Consider the following 21,750-nt stretch of genomic DNA (forward strand, 5'->3'; position numbering starts at 1 on the left):
ATAGAATTGTAGGCAGTAACTGGAAGAATATAAAAGAAGCAATTTATTCCCATATAGAAAATTAGTCTGGTGTTTTATAGAGAAACTAGCACTATGACCCGGCATTGCCGGGTCATAATGCTAGTGCATGCATATACAGCTGTGTGCGTGCGCACATACATGCGAGTACTGTCCAGATCTCTGACCAATCACATACAGCTAGCTGGCATTCAATTGGCGTATCAAGTTTTGGGCATTTTGATTGGGTTTTGGATAGAAAATTCACAAAAAGTCACTTCTATTGATTTTTTGGGGAAATGTAAAGATGTGCACGACCACACTTGGACGGTTTTGAATGACCATAGAAAGTGTGAGCCCTCTAACTGAAAAATTGTGGATTTGTATAAAGGACACGCACGCAGACATTTTGCAGTTTATATATATAGAGAGATAACAGGCAAGAAGAGTTTGCTAGAGATTTTCAGCAATATCGTTATGCATGTTACATCATCAGTCCCTATACATTGTTAGTATATGACTCTAAGCAAGCCACCACAATGAAAACAAGCTATCAAAAGCAGACAAGACATGGTGACACTCACAGGACTTGAAGCAAAAATAGAGAATCAGACCTATTTACATGCACTGTTAAATAGAATACACAATTAAATGAAAACAGACCTCTAACTAAATAGAGATCTGCTAAAAATTACATTTTAATGTTTTTAAAGAGCAGTTGCCTATTGTCTATAAATACTAATGTTATATACAAAGATGCATACAGGCACATATTATTAAAAAACAAAAAATTATGGGTGAAATGGTCCACAATCCCTATCCATTGCTCCCTGTTCAGCTGCCTGGTCTGTATATGCCATTATACTGAGATAATTTGGTTTTGGGCACAGTTTAGTAGTCTGAATCTAGTTTGGTATTTCACTATTCTGAATTCAAATTTATATGCATTGAGTAATTTACCTTGTATGAGAAGGTAGTGGAATTTACTGAATTGATTGTATTTTCTGTAATTTCAGCGGCTGGCTAAGCAACATCGAGCTGGCATCATTTCAGAAGGTGGTCCACCACCTTTTATACCATTTGGCCCAAGAATGACAAAATCACAACTTGTCAGAACAGGTATCTTATCAATTTATTTATATAATTTTATTACGTTATTGCTATGTAAAGCTTTATTCTTGTGACAATGGTAGTGCAACATGTATATAGTATACAGTTAAGAGTGGCCTCCAATTACTGCTCAATTGCTTAAAAAAAATGACAAGAATGTTTTTCGTGTTTTGAAAATAATACATTCAGTAAATGAAGACAAATATTTTCTATTTCAATATATTTTCTTCTTGAAGTTTGAAATGTTTCTTACTTTTGGATAATAATCTGCTCAGCATTTGTTCCCATTATTACTGCTAATGAAAGCAGTCGCTTTAATAATAAAGAACTGAAATGTAAACACAGACCTGTTTTTTTTTATGTATAAGCCTTTTGGTAGTCAGTGTAAGTTGATTTAATTGAGGACGATAATATCATCTTATGGAAACTTACAGTTAATGGTTTATTTTGTATTTTATTGCTTTTAGATAATTTCAAATCTCTTGAAGTTTCTAAAGAAAAGAAAGAGAGTGAAGAATTTGTAAATCAGCGGAAAGCTACCATTGCAGAAGCTGTTCAAGCAAAAGAAGAGGGGAAAATAAAAACTTTTGGTGGCAACAAGCAAGTATGCTTCGACTTACTTTTTCTTCTCTCATTCACTTTGGTAGCTTTGAAATTGAATTGTCAGGATCCATGCTCAAATATCATCAGTTCAAATTACACTATAAACTATAATGTTGGATTATTTTAGGCAACATGTATAGAAATAAGTCTCTCACTGATACATCACAGCTGAATAGTAGGCATTAAGAAAGAAGCTATATATATATATATATATATATATTATATATATATATATATATATATATTATATATATATATATATATATATATATTATATATATATATATACTTTTCATACAGATTGGTTAATTTCCAGAACCACTAAAAATAAGCTTAATTTATCAATGTTTTTCAACTGTATCTAGAACTGTTATTCTTTTGAACATAATTTTTTTTTTTTTCTGTAAAGTTTCATTCTTTACTCTCATGACTTATGAACCCTCATTCTGTAAACTGGTTATTACATGTTAGACTGAGCTATTGTTATATAAAGCAATAATTAATTGATGTCAGTCTTAACCACAGCTCTTTTCTATGATTCCTATTTCTGTAGGTTCTCTTGTATGAATATCTAGTTGTCTTAGAATTATAAAATATAAGTGGTTCTCTTTCAGTTGTTATTTCTTCCGCTGTTTATAAATCAGTCTGTTAAATTTTGCTAATTCTGTCCTCTGCATAAAAAAATTATTTTTAATATCCTGCAAATGCATATCTGTGTTTTAATTGATAGTAAGTTCCTTGTCTCTATTTACTTTCCAAGTGATAGGAACTCATGATAAAGCATTATAAACACTTAGATAGAAAAATTGCTATTGGCTTCAAAATAAAGCTGTGCCAGAAAGCCACTCCAACATAATTTGTCTTGAGTTCCTATCCCATGCGCAATCTTCTATTATAATAAAAGCAGAATTCTGCCTGTCCATCTGGGACCCCTGTATCTCAGTCTACATTTACTCTACATAGACATATTATACCTTTGTGGAATCAGGATGATCCCAGGATTGAAAGTCTGCCTTTCATTTGGTTCTGAACATCCAGTATTGGGATCTGATTTAAAAGTATTTGGGTTGCTATTTCAGAAGCTAAAGCAACTGTGAGAGGTACAAGAGTTACCTCCTTTAAGTTTTGCTAAGGAATTTAGTGGTTCTTTTAATCTTTCTCAGTCATTAGACTGTGGCCACACTGGAACACCGCCTTGAAGAGAATTTCAATCAAACAAATTGATATCAGTTCTTTCTTTTTTATGCCTGTTACTTTTTTATTGGCCTCTTTTACCAAACCGCTAAGTTACATCCAAGAAAACCCAGCAACACCAGTTATCAAGCAATAGTGGGGAACAAACAGACACAAAGTCACAATACACACATGTATGTGTGTGTGTGTGTATGGTGCTGAATTCAAATTGGTCCCAAGTTGTTACCTCCCCCACAAGGGGTAACAACACTTTGGATCTGCTACTTACCGCTTCTCCAGAAACAATCATTAGTGTCACTACCGAAGAACCTTTAGGTGACTCTGATCATTCCATGATCATGGCTGACTTGTCTCTGATTGGTTGTAACAAAATCTACAACCATCTTCAGACTGCCCGCTTTGACTGGAATAAACTAAACTGGAGCTCTTATTGTACTGAGCTGCAACGCCCAAACTGGCTCGAATTTTATGCCTCTGGAGATGTGGACACTATACTCCAGAACATTCTGAATTCAATATGGGCAGCATGTGCAGCATCAGAACTACGCAAGCACAAAAAACCACCCAATAGTGCAATTTGGGAGACTGCAGCAGTCCGACTTGCCAGGAAAGAACGCCGTAATGCTGAACAGGAATACAAATTGCACAAATCAGAGAGAACAGGAAAAAGCGCAATAGGTCAGCCAACCACCTCAAGCAGGTGACAAAAAAGGCAGTGCTTGAATTTGAACAATGCATTGCAGCTAACCCTGACAGCAAAGTGCTCTGGAAGTATGTGCACTCAAAGCAGAGACCCCACTCTCCAGTTGGTCCACTTCGCAATCCCCACACAGGACAGATTACTGGCAATCCCAAAGAATGTGCAGAAATCATTGCTGGATGTTATGCCGGCATCTTTACTGTCGAAGACCAAAATGTTCCATCTTCATCACCACTGACATCGGACTCTATATCTACTATGCAATTTACACCAGCAATGCTGCAACACCACCTTAAGAATAAATGCAATTATGCCTCTCCTGGTCTCGATGGTGTGTTACATACCTACTTCTCAAACGCGGTGGGTACTTTCTTATAAGCCAACTTTCTCTATTCTTCCAATTCTGTCTTGACAATGGTGTTACTCCAGAACAGTGGAAAACTGCCAGTGTCATCCCTCTGTTCAAAAAAGGCGACCGCTCATCGCCTGTCAACTATCGCCCCGTCAGTCTTACTAGCTGCATCGCCAAACTGATGGAATCTTGTATCAGAGAAACCCTCTGGAACTTCTGGAAGTCTCACAGCCTCACCCAGCCGTCACAATTCGGATTTATTCCTAACTCCAGCTGCTGTAATCAACTCATCGAGTTTCTTGAGGACGTTACCCAAATCACTGATCGTGGATCCTGGGTGGATGTTGTTTACCTGGACTTTGCTAAGGCTTTTAACTCTGTGCCACACAAAAGACTTATGGTGAAGCTTTCTGCGTTGGGTGTAAGAGACGAACTCTATAACTGGTTGAAGTCCTTTATTTTCAGCCGAAAAGAGGTTGTCACAGTTCTAGGACAGCACTCTTCACCATATGAGATGACATCTGGTGTACCACAGGGATCTGTTCTTGGCCCCCTTTTATTTGTTGCATATGTTAATGACATAGATGCCAACTTAAAGAATGCCACAGTGCTGAAATATGCAGATGACATCAAGCTGTACCTCGAAATAAAGAGGTCAAATCCTGTACACTATAGATCTCTATTGCAATCAGACCTGGACACAATGCAGCAGTGGATCATGGACTGGTAGCTCAAGCTGGCTGTGGACAAATGTACCACCATGCATTTTGGGAGGAGAAACCCAGCGTCCACCTACTCCCTCCAGAACACTAGTCTCAAAAAGTCTTCATGTGAACGTGACCTGGGTGTTATTGTTGACAGTGATTTGCGTTGGACAAAACACATTGCTAAAATTGTCAAGAAGGCTGAGGGTGTCTTGGCATCACTCACCAAATCCTTTGTGAGCTGTTCTCCGGCTATCTATCTGTGGCTTTATATAGCTATGGTAAGACCTCACCTGGAATTTGCATCACCGGTCTGGAACCCCTATCTTGCCCAGGATATCAACCATCTGGAAGCCGTTCAGCAACGTGTAACCAAAAGAATACCCTCCATCAGGCATTTGCCATATCCTGAACGCCTTACTTCCCTGGGCATGGACACATTGAAACTCCGACGTCTGGCAGCTGACTTGGCAGACACCCATAAAATTATCAACCATCTTACAAACAATAACTCTGAGCACCTTTTCAAAGTCCACCCATCTAACACCCGTGGACATATTTACAAAGTCAGAAAACAGCACAGCTCCCATGACTTCAGGAAACATTTTTTCACGCTGAGAGTTGCTGAAGCATGGAACAAACTGCCGGCATCAGTTGTTAGTTGTCAGAGCACTGCATCCTTCAAAACTTCCATGCTTCCTGAGATTTGCCAACACTACACTTGATTTTCTCCCCTCCATACACATACAAGCATGTATCTGACTCATACATTGTTCGCTTTCCAGACATTTCTACATTACTGCATGTACTTTATATGCACTTTCTGACAAGTTGTGGTGCACCTGAGCACTGTATACAATAATTTCATTATTATTATTATATACTAGCAGTATCGCCCGGCGTTGCTCGGGTTTGTTTCGACCCGCTGGAATTGTAATTTTGAAAAGTAAAAATTTTGTGAACATTTTTCTGGTCGAAATACACCGAAAAGTGGCGACACAGCAGTGAAAAAATCGTAAAAAATAGGGATTTTCATAGAAAAAAGCATCTTTTTGATGTAAATAATTTTTGGTGTTAACATGGCCCGATTTGAATTTTATGTTCTACGGAAGGAAGAGCAACCCTTCTTCTATCATACTCTCAATTTTGGTCAACTTGCGCCGCAGGGTCTCGGTGGAGATAGTGTTAGTTGAAGGTTACCAAACGTGGCGCACACAGACAACTTTAGCTTTATATAGAGATAAAACTTAAATAATAATTTTTTTTACACAAACGCGAACGGGGAAAAGGGGGTGGCGAATTCGATTTTTTTATTTTCGTTGAATGAATATAAAAATGTATAATATATGTTGTACATACCTAAATTTTTTCTTTTTCATGACATTGTAGCAAAATAGTAGTGAATTATATAAATACCAGCAGTACATTTTTTTTTCTGGGGTATTTTTTTTCAACCTCGTCACATATTTGCCCCTTTCAATTTAAACAAAGTCTTAATTAAGCAATTACGGCAGCTTAGCAATGGTTTCAATACAGGCGTGACATCTGTATCTCAATTGTTCAAAACCCTTCTAATTTTTTCGCACGTGATGATATCATAGTGAAAAACTTTCAATTACGCGCGCTTAGAAGTACGCTCGCAAATTAATACTACCAAAATTTTGAAGTTCGCGCTCCGCTTGTGTGTGTGTGTGTGTGTGCGTGCTTTAGGTGTACGTAGGTATGTGTTTTTGTGTGTGTGTGTCACTGAAGCCATACATACATATATACATACATACATAACCTCTCTCTCTCTTTTCTCTCTCAGTCACTCACTACAAAAAGTGAATAGAAAAAGTTCAGTTATTTCTGTCTTTCACTCTGTCTGTCTCTTTACACACACTAACAAAAGCACTTCACTTACACACCACACTTTCTGTGTCGCACAACCCATCAAACACACACACACACACACTCACGCACGCACACATGTACATCAATGCTTTCGGAGTGAAATGTTAAAATATTGAGTTTTCTCGAATTTTGTCTTAATTGGGGGTGAAATTGAAAGAAATTTGTTATGGCATGACCGAATGGAGTACTTTGAAAAATCTTAGGTAAATTCTAATTGAAGAAATTGTGTGAGGAGTAAATCGTTATGTATTTATTTGTTTCTGTTTGCTGTGTTTTTTTATTTTTTGAGTAGTGGTTTAAGGTACACTTGTAAAGAGAAAGTGGGAGAAATTATGTTGATAGCATGCGTGATCCGTTTTATAGAAATACTTTCAGTTTAGTCTTCCTCAAATCACTCTGTCGCTATTTACTCTCTTCCAAGAACATTTTCACTCACTCTTATCTCTTAGCTTGCCATACATTTTACTCATGTATCTATCAGCGTGATAGACAGAAACAAATATTACATCGCCATCGCATTCTATTGTCTACCTGTCAACACACATACAGTGAATTAGTTTCATTTTATTCGTTGCACACTGTGTGTGTGCGTTTGCGTGTGCTGTAAACCAGACTAAGAAAAGCATTTGACATACACACCAGAATGTGAGTTTTCTGTAAATTTTGCTTAATTGGAGTTTAAATTTTAAAAACTGGACCTGGCATGACCCGATGCATTCTACTCTTAAAAATGCTAGGTAAATTGTAATTGAAGAAATCCTATATTGTAGATTTCTATAAGTGACAAAGGGAGGCAGATAAAATCTGCCTTTTATAATAAGAGATACATTTATATATTTTCCAATTTTAAAAGAACTCTAAAAATTTTGTGAAGTTACAAGTTTTTCATTTAAACTGAATTTAAAGTAATACTATATTGGTAGGGTACCAATAAATGCTTTATTATATCACTGTCTTTAGTTTTGGACCACAGGCCCAATAAGCCCTCAGCAGGAGTTAACTTGAAAGTCCTCGTGGAGAGCAGCTTTTAAGCTAGTATATTATAAAAGAGATGCTGATCTTTGTCACTCTGTCTGTAATAACATGTGTAGGGTGAGGGAAGGAGAGGAGAAAAAGTTGTTGCTGAGAAAGAGAAGGAGACTATGTATGTGAAAGATAGTGTTTTCACCTTAGTAACTAATAAGTTTTGATTAAATATGTGGGGTATTTTAAGTGCAAGTCTGTCAACACTGCAATACAGACTTCAAGAAAAATTTATGTGTGTGTGTGTGTATATAAATGTGACCTCGTGTGTACCGTTGGCGATTTTTTTTTTCCTGTGTCTTCCCTTCTCTGGATCTTTCCTTCTCCTATGTTTCCGACGAAGAGCTCCACTCGAAACGTTTAACCTTCTTTCCTGAGTGCCCAATAATACTATATTTGTTCCACGTCCTCGTGTTGTTGTGTTTTTTTGGATTAACTTTATATATATATATATATATATATATATATATCTCTGTAATACAATATAGTTATTATGTTGTCAAGAAAGTTCTTGAGATTTTTAACCCTAAAATTCAGATGCTCATACCTCAGCTCAAACATAACTTTACTAATTGAAATAAACACCATCAGAATCAACACACTTGACAACGCAAAACAAGTTTATTTATGTCAGTAGCGTAAAAATCCTGTGTTTGGTGGTGATGAAGTCGTTGAAGGCGTGTTTGGCATCGTCTTGGTTTCTGAAGCATTTCTCATGCAGGAAGTTGAGATGCTTGAAAAAGTGGTAGTTGGTAGGTGGGAGGTCTGGTGAGTATGGTGGATGAGGCAGTGTTTCGTAGCTCAGTTTGTTCAACTTCTGTAGGGTCAGTTGTGCGACGTGTGACTGAGTGTTGTCACGGAGAAGAACTGGTTCTTTTCTTTTGACCCATGCTGGCTGTTGTTGTTGGAGTTTCTTATGCATTTCATCCATTTGCTTACAGTACTTCTTCGCCGTAATGATTTTGCCTGGATCCAAAAAGCTGTGATGGATGAGACTGGCCGCAGACCACCAAATAGTCACCATGACCTTCTTTTGGTGCAACTTTGGCTTCAGGAAGTGCCGTGGAGCTTCGTCGGTGTCCAACCACTGAGCTGAGTGTCATCGGTTGTCGTAAAGAATTCACTTTTCATTGCAAATCACAATCCGATCGAGAAACAGGTCGTTCTTGTTGCGTAAAAGAAGGGAAGACGACACTTCAAACTGGCGTTTTTTTTTGCTTGTGATTCAATTCGTGCGGCACCCATTTCTCAAGTATTTTTGTTTTTCCAATCTCTTTCAAGTGGTTGGAAATTGTCATATACATTACATCTAATTCAGAAGCAAGCTCTCGAACAGTTGTGTGTGGATTGGCTTCGACTAAGGCCCTTAGTTGATTGTTGTCAACATCCGATGGGCGACCACTATGCTTATCATCTTCAGGACTCTTGTCACCACTACAAAATTTCTTGAACCACCATTGATAAAAAAATCTGAATGCTAAAGAGTTAATGAGCAACTCTATATTGGCTACTTTGACATACATAGAAGTTATGGATATGTTACAAGGAATGAAGTGGGATGAAAGCTCTTTGAATCCCATGACACAAATGACCTAACCATTTGCTAGACTAAATGAAAATGGAGAACAAATCATTGTGAATTCTATGTCTTGCCCTAATGAAGAATGTACCACTCAGCTTAGAGACTTCAGAGTAAGAGCTAGACAAAACCTGAAACACATGACAATATGGAGAAGAAAGGTGCAGAACTATTCAACATCTTACAAAGGAGGGGTAGATAAAGAACCCTAAAATAGAGAACAAATGAGAGTTTCTCTTGAATTCTGCCATAAACTTCAGACTAAATCTGTGATCAGATGAAGGTACTTGCCAAGTGGAAGATGACATGCTGATGGACTGGTACAATAGCTAAGTAATACAGCTGGAAAATTTAGAAGAAAATAAGACATAAGCAACAATATCTGATAGTATGAAGAGAATTTAAAACATCAAGTATATAAACTGCAACAAAAGAATCAAAGATCTGAGGTGTTCCAGATGACATTAAAACAGTTCCAGCATGTTACATGGGGAAAGTGTGTGTGGAATGATAGTGGCATCACTGTCAATATTGATCGCAAAAAGGAAAGGGTCATAGCTTCAGTCCTATTGTGTGAATGTTGTCAGCTTACATTCTATACTACAGCTGTTGGTTGACCAACACCTTATGAGTGAAATTGGTAGAGAGAAGCTGAAGAAGTGTGTTTGTGTGAGTGAGTTCACATTCCCCTTTGTCTTTACATGTGTTTGCTGGCTGTAAACAACAGTCATGGTATCAGTACAGTATTGTTCATTGCTTGTTCACAGTGAAAGCATGTTTAGAGTTTCTTGACATGTCTTGGCATTATATGTGATCTTTATAATCAAAAGGGGTACATTCAAATGGTTTCCTTTGCTTCCAGTTAACCATATAACTATGTTCAAGCTGTTTGTTGTGCATGAGGATCTTGCTTAGAAAACAGGTGAAAAGTATTAACAGAATGGGCATCTGGCAATAGAGAATCTGCCTCAAGAAAATCGGTCTGACCCATGTTAGCATAGAAAATTGCACATTAAAATGATAATAATGATGATCAAACACACACACACATTATCAGCTTCCAAGTTACATTCTAGACTGATAGACTGAGGATCTCATGCATAGCACTTATCAAACTATTTTTGACCCTCACTCCTTGGGATAAATTACAAGGTTTTTTTCAGGAATTTTCAACCTAAAAATATTTCATCTCTCTTTTTCTATACATTTCAGTAGTGTATTTTATTTGTTAGTTTTCTCATGCAACAAGTATACTCTTTATTTTAAATTTTATTTCAGGCTCTTAATGATAAAGATGTGGCACGCTTGGTTGAGATGGGCTTTGTTACAGAACAAGCTTGTCAAGCTTTACGCCAAAACAATGGCAATGTGAACCAAGCTATTGTTTTTTTACTTGGCAAATCTGGACCCGGTGGAAGAGATGGCAGAGGAGGGAATTTATCTAATTCTACAGGAGGCCAATTAAAGAACACTGCAAAACTGGGTGGCGAAAAACCAGAAAAGTTCCATGGTACATAAAATTATATAATTTTTAAAAATATTTTTGCAGTTATGTGAAGTCTTGGAGTGGATTAACCCTTTTGTTAATACATTTCTAACTCTGCAATGTGTTTCAATTAAATTCTAAAATAAGAAAGAATTTAAATTTGTTTGTTAAAGAAACTTCAACTTTTTTTTACTTATTTATTGACACATTGTGGTTTTTGAAACACTAGCTTAAAAGAAGATTTTAAAATTTGTTACATAATTTTGTCTCAAATTGTGTCTATTTACAGGTGATTACAGGTAAATTTAATAAAAATTTAACCCTTTCGTTACTGTATTTATTTTGAGATGCTGTGTTTCTTTCAATTATTTTATATATTTTGTTATATAAGAAAGAATTTAGTAAAATAACTTAGTTATCATTAAGCTAGTGTTAGGAACATAAATTGTGACTAAGGCTTGGTGGAATATTCTAATTCAAAACTTATGAAAACAAGACATTTTACCACAGAGTCAGAGCCAATTTTGGCCGGGTTAGTAACAAAAGGGTTAAAATTATTAAAATTTTATTTAAGTATTTTCATAGAAAATGAGTTAGCAAATATTCTGGAAATACAACAAAATAGTAACATAGAAGAATTGTGTGAATTAGCATATTTTTAATAAATGCACTTAAAACAAGTGTAACATAAATGTAAAATTGAACGAAAAGATGCTGGAGTTTATGATTAAAGGATAGTACAAAATGAAATAAATTCACATATACATAACAATCAAAAAGTGTATTCCTATACACATACATAATAAAATGAAATAAACAGACACAAATACAATGAGTCACAAAAATAAATTAAAAGCTGTCATTGATCTTACTAGTAATTTAAAATTTACAGGTAATTAGAATAAATAGATAGAACGCAGTTAATTTGAAAAAGTACTTTAAAATCATATTACATACACGTGTGTGTGTAATGATATACCTACCTATCTACTTATCGATGAATTTGAAATTGTTGTAATCGCAGTTTGCAATTATGTGCCTTTTCCATTCACCTGTGATCGAGTACAGTCTTTATATGTAATCATTAGTAAATTTTTCTGCCATTCAATTATTTCACCTCTTGTAAGTTACATTGTTGTTGCTGCTTTTAAATCTGCCATATGTTCGGTTAAACTGATAAACCTGTCAAAAAAAAGTTGGATGTGATCCTTGTTATGGTATGGAAGTACTAATTTCCTAATCACATTGTACTCTAGACCAGTGGTTTTCAACCAGGGTTCCGCCAGTACAGTCCAGGGGTTCCGCCAGTACAGTCCAACGGTTCCGCAAGAAGTTACTAAAATTTTAAATTTTCCTATGCAGATATGTGTGCATAAGACTATTAAATTATTGCACAGGGGTTCCCTGAGCCAGGGGAATGTTTCCTTGGGGTTCTGTTCCAGCAAAAAGTTTGAAAAGCACTGCTCTAGACTATGCTGGCTTGCATTATTGTTTTGTTTTCTTGTATAAAAATTAAACCCACAGCAATATCTGGCTATTTGCTTCGCATAGTTTCCAAACTTTGATGCCCTATTTTGCAGGTTTACCTGGCATATACTGTTAGAAACTTGACCTTTATATCACACCATATCTTCATCAGTTGATAGCTGTCATTCTGGTTTGTGTAATATCTTTTATAAGTGCTTTGAACACCGAAGAAGAGAGCTAGTTTTAAATAAGTAATCATCATTTTTTTCCCTACTTATTGTTGTACTCCTAGTGTCTCATATGTGCAAGCATTAAGATAATTTCAGAAAGCACATCTATGTCATAATACTAAAAACACATAGGTCATTGACTGAATGGTCCAGTAATTTGTAATCCTGGACAACACTTCCTAATGCCCATAATATTTATTTCAGAAATGCCCAAATTTCTTTCTGGTATGTAAGAGTCCACAAACTATCATTTTTTTTTCTTTTACTTATACTTTGCACACTGGTTTGTTAACGAAAATACATTTAAAATTTGAAAATCCTTACTCTATTCTCTTTCTGGTAGAGACTTAGCACTTTTTTTTTATCAGAGCGGTCATCAGAATCATTACTTTCATTATTAGAAATGAAAATATTCAATTCTCCATCATGCATATAGTTATGCTTGTATATTCATTTGATTTTTTTCAAATATCCTTCAGATTTACAAAAAGAATCTTGCAAACGAGATACAAAAATGAAGGTATTATAATGTTGGCAATTTGAAACCAAGATCCAATTGACTTTGGTTTATCAATTTTAATAATTCCTGAAACTCTGTTGATTACAATGATGAGAGTTCCAGTTGCTCCAATAAATGGAACAGCCTGCTCATGAAATTAACTTGCAAGTAGCTGAGCACTCCACAGACACACATACCCTTAATGTAGTTCCCAGGGAGATTCAGCATGACAAAGAATATGATAAAGCTGGCCCTCTGAAATACAAATACTATTCATTTTTGCCAGCTGAGTGGACTAGGGTAACATAACATAAAGTATCTTGCCCAAGGACACAATGCCATCAAGAATCGAACTCACAATCTTACAATTGTGAGCCAAATACCCTAACCACTAAGCCATGCACCTTCACCTTAATAATAATTTGCATATAACAATTGTACAAGTCGTGTTACAAAGAACTATTATTAATGCAACAGAAAATGCATGGCTCAGCCATCTTAATGGGATTAAGCTTAAACCTTAAGAGATAAATGAATAGTGAAAGATATTTAATCCAATGTTGTAATGTTTCTACTATTCAGTTAAAAAAATAATTGTTAATAATTATTTGTAGGATGATACTTATATTCCTCCATGCTCCAAGGTCAAATCATACTATGGTCAAGTTTTGTCTTTCATCTTGCTTGTTCAATAAAACATGCCTCAATATTATTATACTGGCATTTATCTCTATTACCTTAAATGAAAGTGGCTTTGTGCCTGTGAGAAACTATTATTATTACTGTTATTATTTTTTTTATTGAGTGAGAAAGCAGTGCATGATATCAAAGTGACACTGGAGTAAAATATACAAAGCCCAGTATATGCATCATGACTACCCGTCTGATAAGGGTATCAGGCACATGCATCATAACCATATGTACATGACATGGTGTTCTCATATCAAGATAAATGGCACATGACCTTGCAGGTGGGGCCCAGTTAGAATTTTCTTCAGGTTGAATAGTCCTTGTTCAAAAGGTCCCTGAATAAGGTTTGTTTAAGGATGTTGAACAAAACACCCATGTTTCCAGAGGTGAATTATTCAAACCCCAAAGAATTCCTCTCAACATATGGCTATGCTGTTCCCTCACTACTTCAGGTTGTGATCAGAGATGCACATATCATCATGCCACTAAGGGACATGCTCAACTGGTTACGGTCAAGCAACTGACAAGCAAACTCTGTGGTTTTGAGTTGAATATTTGCTGTAACCCATCTTTTATACCAAGACAAAACAATGTACATGATAAAACTTCCAGTCAGTTAAGATCAGAAGCCATGAGAGCCACTGTCTGGTACTGCATCAGGGCATTTATTATCATCATCATCATTATTATAAGATTGCCTGCTTTAATTACAGTCAATTTTCTAACTTCTGTGAGTATATTTGCTTTCCTTTTAGGCCGAGAGAAAAAAGGCCGAAAGAATAAAGAAGACAAGGAAAATGGAAATGAAGATGTTCCTAGTCGGCCATCAGGTCCGGCTACATTGTTTGATTATCTAGAAACTAAGATACCTATAAAAGAAGGTTAGTTTATTTCACTTCAGTCCTTATTGTATCAGAAATTATGAAAATTTCAATTAATAATTTTTCATCATTATTGCTACATATTGTTGATAGAAAAACTGGGGTTTTTTTCCCCCTTCTTTTTGTTATTTTTGTTCATCTTTATTTCAAAAACCATTTGATTATTTATGTTGCAAATAAGCAAGTTATTAAAAATTGAATGAATCCAATTTATTTTTATTTGCTACTTAATCTTGACACTGCCATATCTGATTCTTTTTCCCAAACTTTGTAAGGCTGATAAGTCTCTGTAATTCTCATTTTCTAGTTTTATCAATTCTGAAACAATAGGATGTTGATCTGTTAGATTGTAAATAACAGATAGCAAAACACACAAGTCCAATTTTTTAAATTCCTACCTCTCTCTTCAGGGATCTACCCTGATTTTTAAAAACTCAGTGTATGTCTCATCTCTTAAGGGAAACAATCTCTTTTATCCTACCAACTATTGCCACTGTTAAATCTCTAAAGAAATGGAAACGGCCATTAAAAACACCTTCTGACAACTTGTATCTTTCTCTCTAACTTACTGACTACCATTGCAGTTTCTATAATGCTAAATTCAATGGGGACCTACTCTCTTCATCAACTACAAAAGGGTTCTTGCCTTAGAGAAATTTGGTGAAATCAGTGTTGTAACCCTCAAAAGCTTTTGATAATGTCTGCCACACAAAACTCCCAAGAGAATTTTATACCTATGGGCTCCACTCTTGTCTTAGATTAGTTACTTCTCATTAGATCACACTATCGCCATATGTGTTGGCTGAGCTCTTTCTGTTCTTCATTTTATCAACTCTGATGTCTTCCAGGGGTTCAGTTTTGCTCTCTGCTTTTCTTCCTGTAGATCAATGGTTTACTTATCTACATTCTTACATAGCTGACACCACCTTCTCTAAAATTTCCTAATCATTCATCAACCATTCATAACCTAGGTACAGCATGCCAATTCACACTGACTTCGTGAGCAGAAAGACCTTGAAAGCATCCTCCAATTGGTGTATACCAATCTTGTCTCTTTCAACAGTATGAAATGCTATTCATATTCATGAAAGCACAATTGTAGTACTCAGAGTTTTTAAAAATCATTGTGATTGTTAGGTTTCACTATCTCCAAGGATATCTCCTGATAAGAGCACATATTTAACACAACTGAGACCACATCCCAACGACTGGTCCTTCTCTTCAGAGCCAGAAGATACTTCAGCCTTAACAATTATTGATGTTGTCCACAGGTCAGCTGAATTAGTGTTATTGATGCACATACAGATGTTTTAGACTCCATATGTAGAAAAGTATGATCTAACTATTTGGTATAAAGTCATTCTCAAACACATTCCAGCCTCTGGCCCACAGGTGCATTGTTTCCTCTCTCTCTGCCTTGTCTACTTTTGTTAAAATGGCTATATATGGTCAAAATCTGATTATAGAGGTATCTCCTTGTTGAGTCTCTCCAGAAAGTCTACACTAGGTGTTTGAATAAGAGATGTAGGTAAATTGTAGAAGTCAAACTTGCTAAAAATCAGTGTGGCTTCCATCCTGGATGCAGTACAACCAACCAGATATTCACTCTATGGCAGGTCTGTAAGAAATTGGCTGTGTGGTAAGTAGCTTGCTTACCAACCACATGGTTCCGGGTTCAGTCCCACTGTGTGATCAACATTTTAATATCCTAAAGACACTAGTAACAGTAAAATAATTTAATCCTGTTTGACTTTGGCATCGAATCTTATCAAGTAAAAAGTCTTGCTGACTGAACCTTAAATCTTCTGGCATAAATATAGTGTCAGTCATAAACAAACTGCACTAATATGTTAGCATATCATCATCTTCTTCAGTTAATGTCCATTTTCTATGCTGGCATGGGTTGGATGGTTTGAGAGGAGCTGGCAAGACTTGGAGCTGCACCAGGCACCAGTTTCTGTTTTGGCATGGTTTCTATAGCTCGATGCCTTTTCTTATGTCAACCACTTTATAGAGTGTACTGGGTGCTTTTTATGTGGGAATAGTATGGATGCTTTACACATAGGAGCAATACAGGTTCTTTCTACATGGTACCAGCACAGGTGCTTTCTGCACAGCATCAGCATGTAAAAAGCACCCTTGCTGGTGGCACCAGCAAAATGAAGTCAAATTACATAGTGCACCAAGGATAAAAGACTCCAAAATATGACAGAACCAGTGTGCCTGTCCTTTTTCCACGTTCCTTAGCTTTTTTTAAAGTTTCTAAAATACTAGTCAATAATTTTGAGTGCTTAATTTCTTTTCATATGATGCAGCATTTTTCTAAGATGGTTTAATTGTTATGTATTACTTTTTATATTTTAGATTCGAAGACTCACACTGAAAGTAAAGTTTCTGATTCTAAAAAGGATGTGGTCTATGATAATAATAATAAATCAGATTATGATGGGCGCCAAAATTCAGATAATAGAAAGAGTGCTGGTAACCGTAGAAACAACCTTCCACCTCGATTGTCTGGTAAAGCCAACAACTCTGATTCAGCACAAAGTAACAGTAATACTAACCATTCTAGTCATGGACATAGCAGTAATTATACTAGTAATAACTATAGTGCTAATAGTTATTCAGGTGGTCATGGATTTAATAACAATGATAATAGTAGCGGCAACAATAGCAACATCCACTCTTTTAATTCTGGGTCAAATTCAGGGTACCCTGCCACCGCTTATTGTCAAGATTATAACAACTCCAATCACTATCAGCAGAGATATAACTGTAATTCAAGCCATGGTAATTATAACAATACTTTGGTGCCTAATAATTCAGCAAATACTAATCATAATTATAACCAACGTGGTTATAACAAGTATGAGAACACCAGTAGTACACTGGTTGGTAGTAGCAACCGTTCTGGAGGACAAGATCAGAATCATGTACTGAATAATAATAATAATAACCCATCAACTCATTATAATCATCCTCATCAGCAGCAGCGCTATAATAACCATGCCTCAGTTCAAGGAAATACTAACAACCGAGCTGTTTTCCATCAAGGTTATCACAGTGACCTTAGGCAAGCAGGGATGGTATCTGGTCCCACTCCCCGACAAACAAGAAGCTACTGCCATAATCAAGGTCATACACAACAACACACACCATATTTCAATGTAAGCTCAGGACCAACTCAACAGCAGCAGCAGCATCCATCACAGTCAGCACACTATTCTAATGATGTAAATGCTAGATATCCACCCTACAACCAGAAGGACGTCCACCAACATCATCAACAACCTCAACATCCTCCTCAACACCACAATGTGAGTGGATCTCTTGGGGCTGAAAACCCTAATAAAATCATGAACAGGGACTTTCAGCAACAAATGTTTTCACCTGTTGCACATGGTCAAAAGATGTTAGATAATCTGAACATGAGCGAAATTACTGATGTTGATCCAAGACATGTCATCAGTTATGATGGAAGCAATGGACGAAATAACTATTCATATAATACAGCTAACCGTCCAAAAGGTGGTGGCATTGGTAGTAGTGGAGGAAGTAATTGCCATAAGAAACAAGTTGATATTGATTCTTCAGATTTGAAGCATGAAAGAAAAAACAACCCTTCTCCAAATGTGGTAAGTTTTCACATTCTACTTTGTTCCTAGTGTCTTGTAGTTTGCCATGTTTGAATTATAAATTGTTGTTTTTGTATTAGTTATGAGTTAGTAACTTGCTGTTCTAGTGCAAATTTATCTTACTCAATGGTATATGTTATAAAGCCACATAAATCTGTTAAAGATCAGCATTTGAATTTGGCAGATGCTCGCTCAAGAAATATTTCTTAGAAGAGATATCAAAAACAACTTTGATAGGTGATGAAAAAATGGTAGAAACACTGTAATATGTGGATGTGAAAATAAAAGGCACATTGAAATTTTTAGTAGTTTGAATCTTTTACTCTGTATAGTAACAAAAGAGATATGGATGGGTGTTGTTGACTGGATAATGGATCCAGCTTGCATCCAAATAAGAAATAAGGTAGTGGTCTTTAGAATGCAATTCACATTAGAGGAGTCAGTGAATTCACTTGTTCTGAGTTTGAATTTTACTGATAACTACTCAACTATCATATTTAGAGGCTTAGAAACAGATTATTTTTTGCTTGTCTGATTTGACAAGTGCAGTTAGTTGAAAACCCCATGTGCCAAATGCTAGTAGGTTTCAGAGGGTCATCAGGAGAGAATGTACAGCATTTCAGGCTTTCTTCTCCACAATTTTATAGTGCACCAGCTCCCACTCACTTACATTAGGCCCTGACTACTCGACCGACTGGCTAGTGTCAGATCCTAAGTCCATTTTAGGATCATCAGCACCATTCAAATTGTGGAGTCATGCAAGTCTGACTTACCATACAGGCAAACAAGGTACATGCTTCACACCCACGAATCTGTTTGTTCTAATCAATTGCTTTAAAAAGGATTCATGACTTTAGGGTCTAAATCTATTTTCTTAAAGAATTCTGTGTAAAGAATTAATTAACCCATTTGATATGAACTTGCCCTGGACCATCCCTCCTTCTGTGATACAACATTATTAGGTTTAAAGAGTTCATATACATACTGAAACATTTCATCATAATTATGTAAGAATATTTTTTCTTAAAATATTTTCCAAGCTTAAAGAATTAAATGAACTACATGGATAGTTTTATTTTCCTATGAAGGGAGTGTTGTGCTTGATAAATTAGTTTTACTAGTAAATGTTTAAATGAAAATTTCTTATTAACAAAAACACTTTTCTTTTTCATAGGTTAATATTCATAGTTGGCGAAATGGAGATCATTGCTTAGCAAAATACTGGGAAGATAAAAAGGTCAGTTTTCGTTCAATTCAAATAAAATCTCATGTTGTTTACTCTGTCATATATATTTGTTAGTTGTATTGATAATAAGAGTGTAGAAATAAAGGTTTTTAGTTTGAACTGTGTCAAGTATTATGTGTATATTTTCAAGAACAAGACATCTAATGATGTTCAGAGATCAACTTATTGGAGATGTAGTGTAGATGTAATTATTGAAAGGTGTTTCATTTCTAAAGATGATTGCTATTCCAAAAATCATAATTGCAATAAAAGATAGATAGATGGACAAATGGAAGGACTTAATGAATTAATACTAAAGGAATTCAGAACCAGGAACACAAATCATTATGGAGAATAATCAAGAAAGAGTTAAAGTTACACAGAGAATTCAATGCTAACATGATGCTGTAAATATTATATAAGTTAGCTAAAAGGAATTTAAAAAAAAATGTTGTATTGCATTTGTGGAGACAAGAGATCAATAATTCATTTTGTTTATTAAGACCAGACTCACAACTCAGGATTTCTAATGCCTTCATATAGCATAAATTACAAACTCCACCCACTTTATAAGGAAGTGTGGTACAGATAATCAATCATATAATAGGGTAATTAATGTTGCTAATTTTGAAAGGCCAAATAAATTTATCAGAGAAAGTGTCATGTCATTTTCTTTTATTATTAAAAAGAATGTTTGTGATTATTCCATCTGGATTTTAATTTACATGACACCATGACATCAGATGTTTGAACAGAACATTTGCATTCTGAATTTGCTTTGAGGCACTCATTACTTAAAGGGCACCTCCAGTTACACATACAATTTCGTTTATTAACTAGTGAAATATTATTAGTTGTATTGGCATTAAAATTATTATTAGGTGGAGACTCTGAATCAGTATTATTTATACTGGACACAGATATGTTATTAACAGAGGAGAAAGATCTGCCACCAGAATAATTAAAATCACCTGTGCTATCCTTAATATTATTTCATTTTTTCTTGTTGATACTGCTAGATTAGGTGTGTTAAATTTGGTAATTTTACAATGTTTCTATTAAACATTTTTTGTACTTGCTTTTTGGGGAAAGTGGTTTATAGTGGTTTTCCAACATCCAGAAGAAAATCCTGTGCACATGGGGTGTTCTTTGAAGGCCAAAGGGTCTGGAGGTTAAACTATATAATATTCCACTTGCATATCCCATTTTACCTATTATCATTGTTGGGCTGAGTAGTATTTCCAGATTTAGAGTTACATGTTCTACTACTATCATAGTGTGCAAGTTGATTGCCTTGTAGCTTGGCATGTTTATATTTAACTTTACATCCTCTTAATAGGTAAAGTTCATGGTGATTAGTAATCCAGAACTTTAATCTCACAGCTATTTTAACTTGTTAGCATTTAAACTGGTCATATCTGGACCAAATATTCTACGTGCTTTATGTTCAAACTGACCAGATCTAACCTCTCACACCTATCCTACAATGTCATTCTGAAAATATACAAACGCACCATTGAATGCTAAAGGGTTAATGATCAAAAATGTTTTAAAAGCAATTTTCAAATGTCTAACGTATTGTTTTTCTTTATCTCTACACAGTTTTATCCTGCTGTTATTGATTATGTTGCTCCTGACCATCCAACCTGTGTAGTCACTTTTCTAGAATATGGTAACTTTGAAGAAGTTATGCTAGCTGATGTAAAACCAGTTTCTAAGAGCTGGGTGAGTTAGTATAAATACAATTTGAATTTTCTCTTATTTATTTTCTTCACCATATAGGCGCAGGAGTGGCTGTGTGGTAAGTAGCTTGCTAACCAACCACATGGTTTCGGGTTCAGTCCCACTGGGTGGCATCTTGGGCAAGTGTCTTCTGCTATAGCCCCGGGCTGACCAATGCCTTGTGAGTGGATTTGGTAGACGGAAACTGAAAGAAGCCTATCATATATATGTATATGTATGTATGTATGTGTGTGTGTGTGTGTGTGTCTGTGTTTGTCCCCTTATCATTGCTTGACAACTGATGCTGGTGTGTTTATGTCCCCGTCGCTTAGCGGTTCGGCAAAAGAGACCGATAGAATAAGTACTGGGCTTACAAAGAATAAGTTCCGGAGTCGATTTGCTCGACTAAAGGCGGTGCTCCAGCATGGCCGCAGTCAAATGACTGAAACAAATAAAAGAGTATCATTTTATGGCCACTTTTCCTAATAATATGGGTGGATGGCTTATAGTCTACGTCCGTTCTTACCATGAGTTACCATCCTGCTAGATGGGTAGGAGGGCCATAAAGGGCCTTTTTATTTTATGCGTTTTCTTCTTGTTTGTCAGTTGGTTTAATTTTTTCTTGTATCATGACACTAGCACAAGAAGGTTACTTTATACACTATGTGAGTATAGAATCCTGACCACTACACTCTAAGATGTGTATTCCACTCAAGACAATGTGATCGCAACAGTGACTGAGAGAGAGAGAGAGAGAGAG

At 35.8% G+C, this 21,750-nt stretch overlaps 1 protein-coding gene across 1 annotated transcript in view; it reads left to right on the plus strand.

Moving 5' to 3' along the window:
* The window catches only part of LOC115222521 (tudor domain-containing protein 3), a 64,883-nt gene that overhangs the window by 33,887 nt on the left and 9,246 nt on the right, over positions 1 to 21,750 (plus strand). Inside the window, exons 6-12 of the mRNA XM_029792775.2 lie at positions 1,014 to 1,116; positions 1,575 to 1,711; positions 10,434 to 10,665; positions 14,283 to 14,408; positions 16,773 to 18,043; positions 19,218 to 19,280; positions 20,871 to 20,993. Coding sequence (XP_029648635.1) covers positions 1,014 to 1,116; positions 1,575 to 1,711; positions 10,434 to 10,665; positions 14,283 to 14,408; positions 16,773 to 18,043; positions 19,218 to 19,280; positions 20,871 to 20,993 — 2,055 coding nt within the window. The remainder of the gene's footprint in view (positions 1 to 1,013; positions 1,117 to 1,574; positions 1,712 to 10,433; positions 10,666 to 14,282; positions 14,409 to 16,772; positions 18,044 to 19,217; positions 19,281 to 20,870; positions 20,994 to 21,750) is intronic.

The sequence above is a fragment of the Octopus sinensis genome, linkage group LG20, assembly GCF_006345805.1.
Source record: "Octopus sinensis linkage group LG20, ASM634580v1, whole genome shotgun sequence".
NCBI lineage: Eukaryota > Metazoa > Mollusca > Cephalopoda > Octopoda > Octopodidae > Octopus > Octopus sinensis.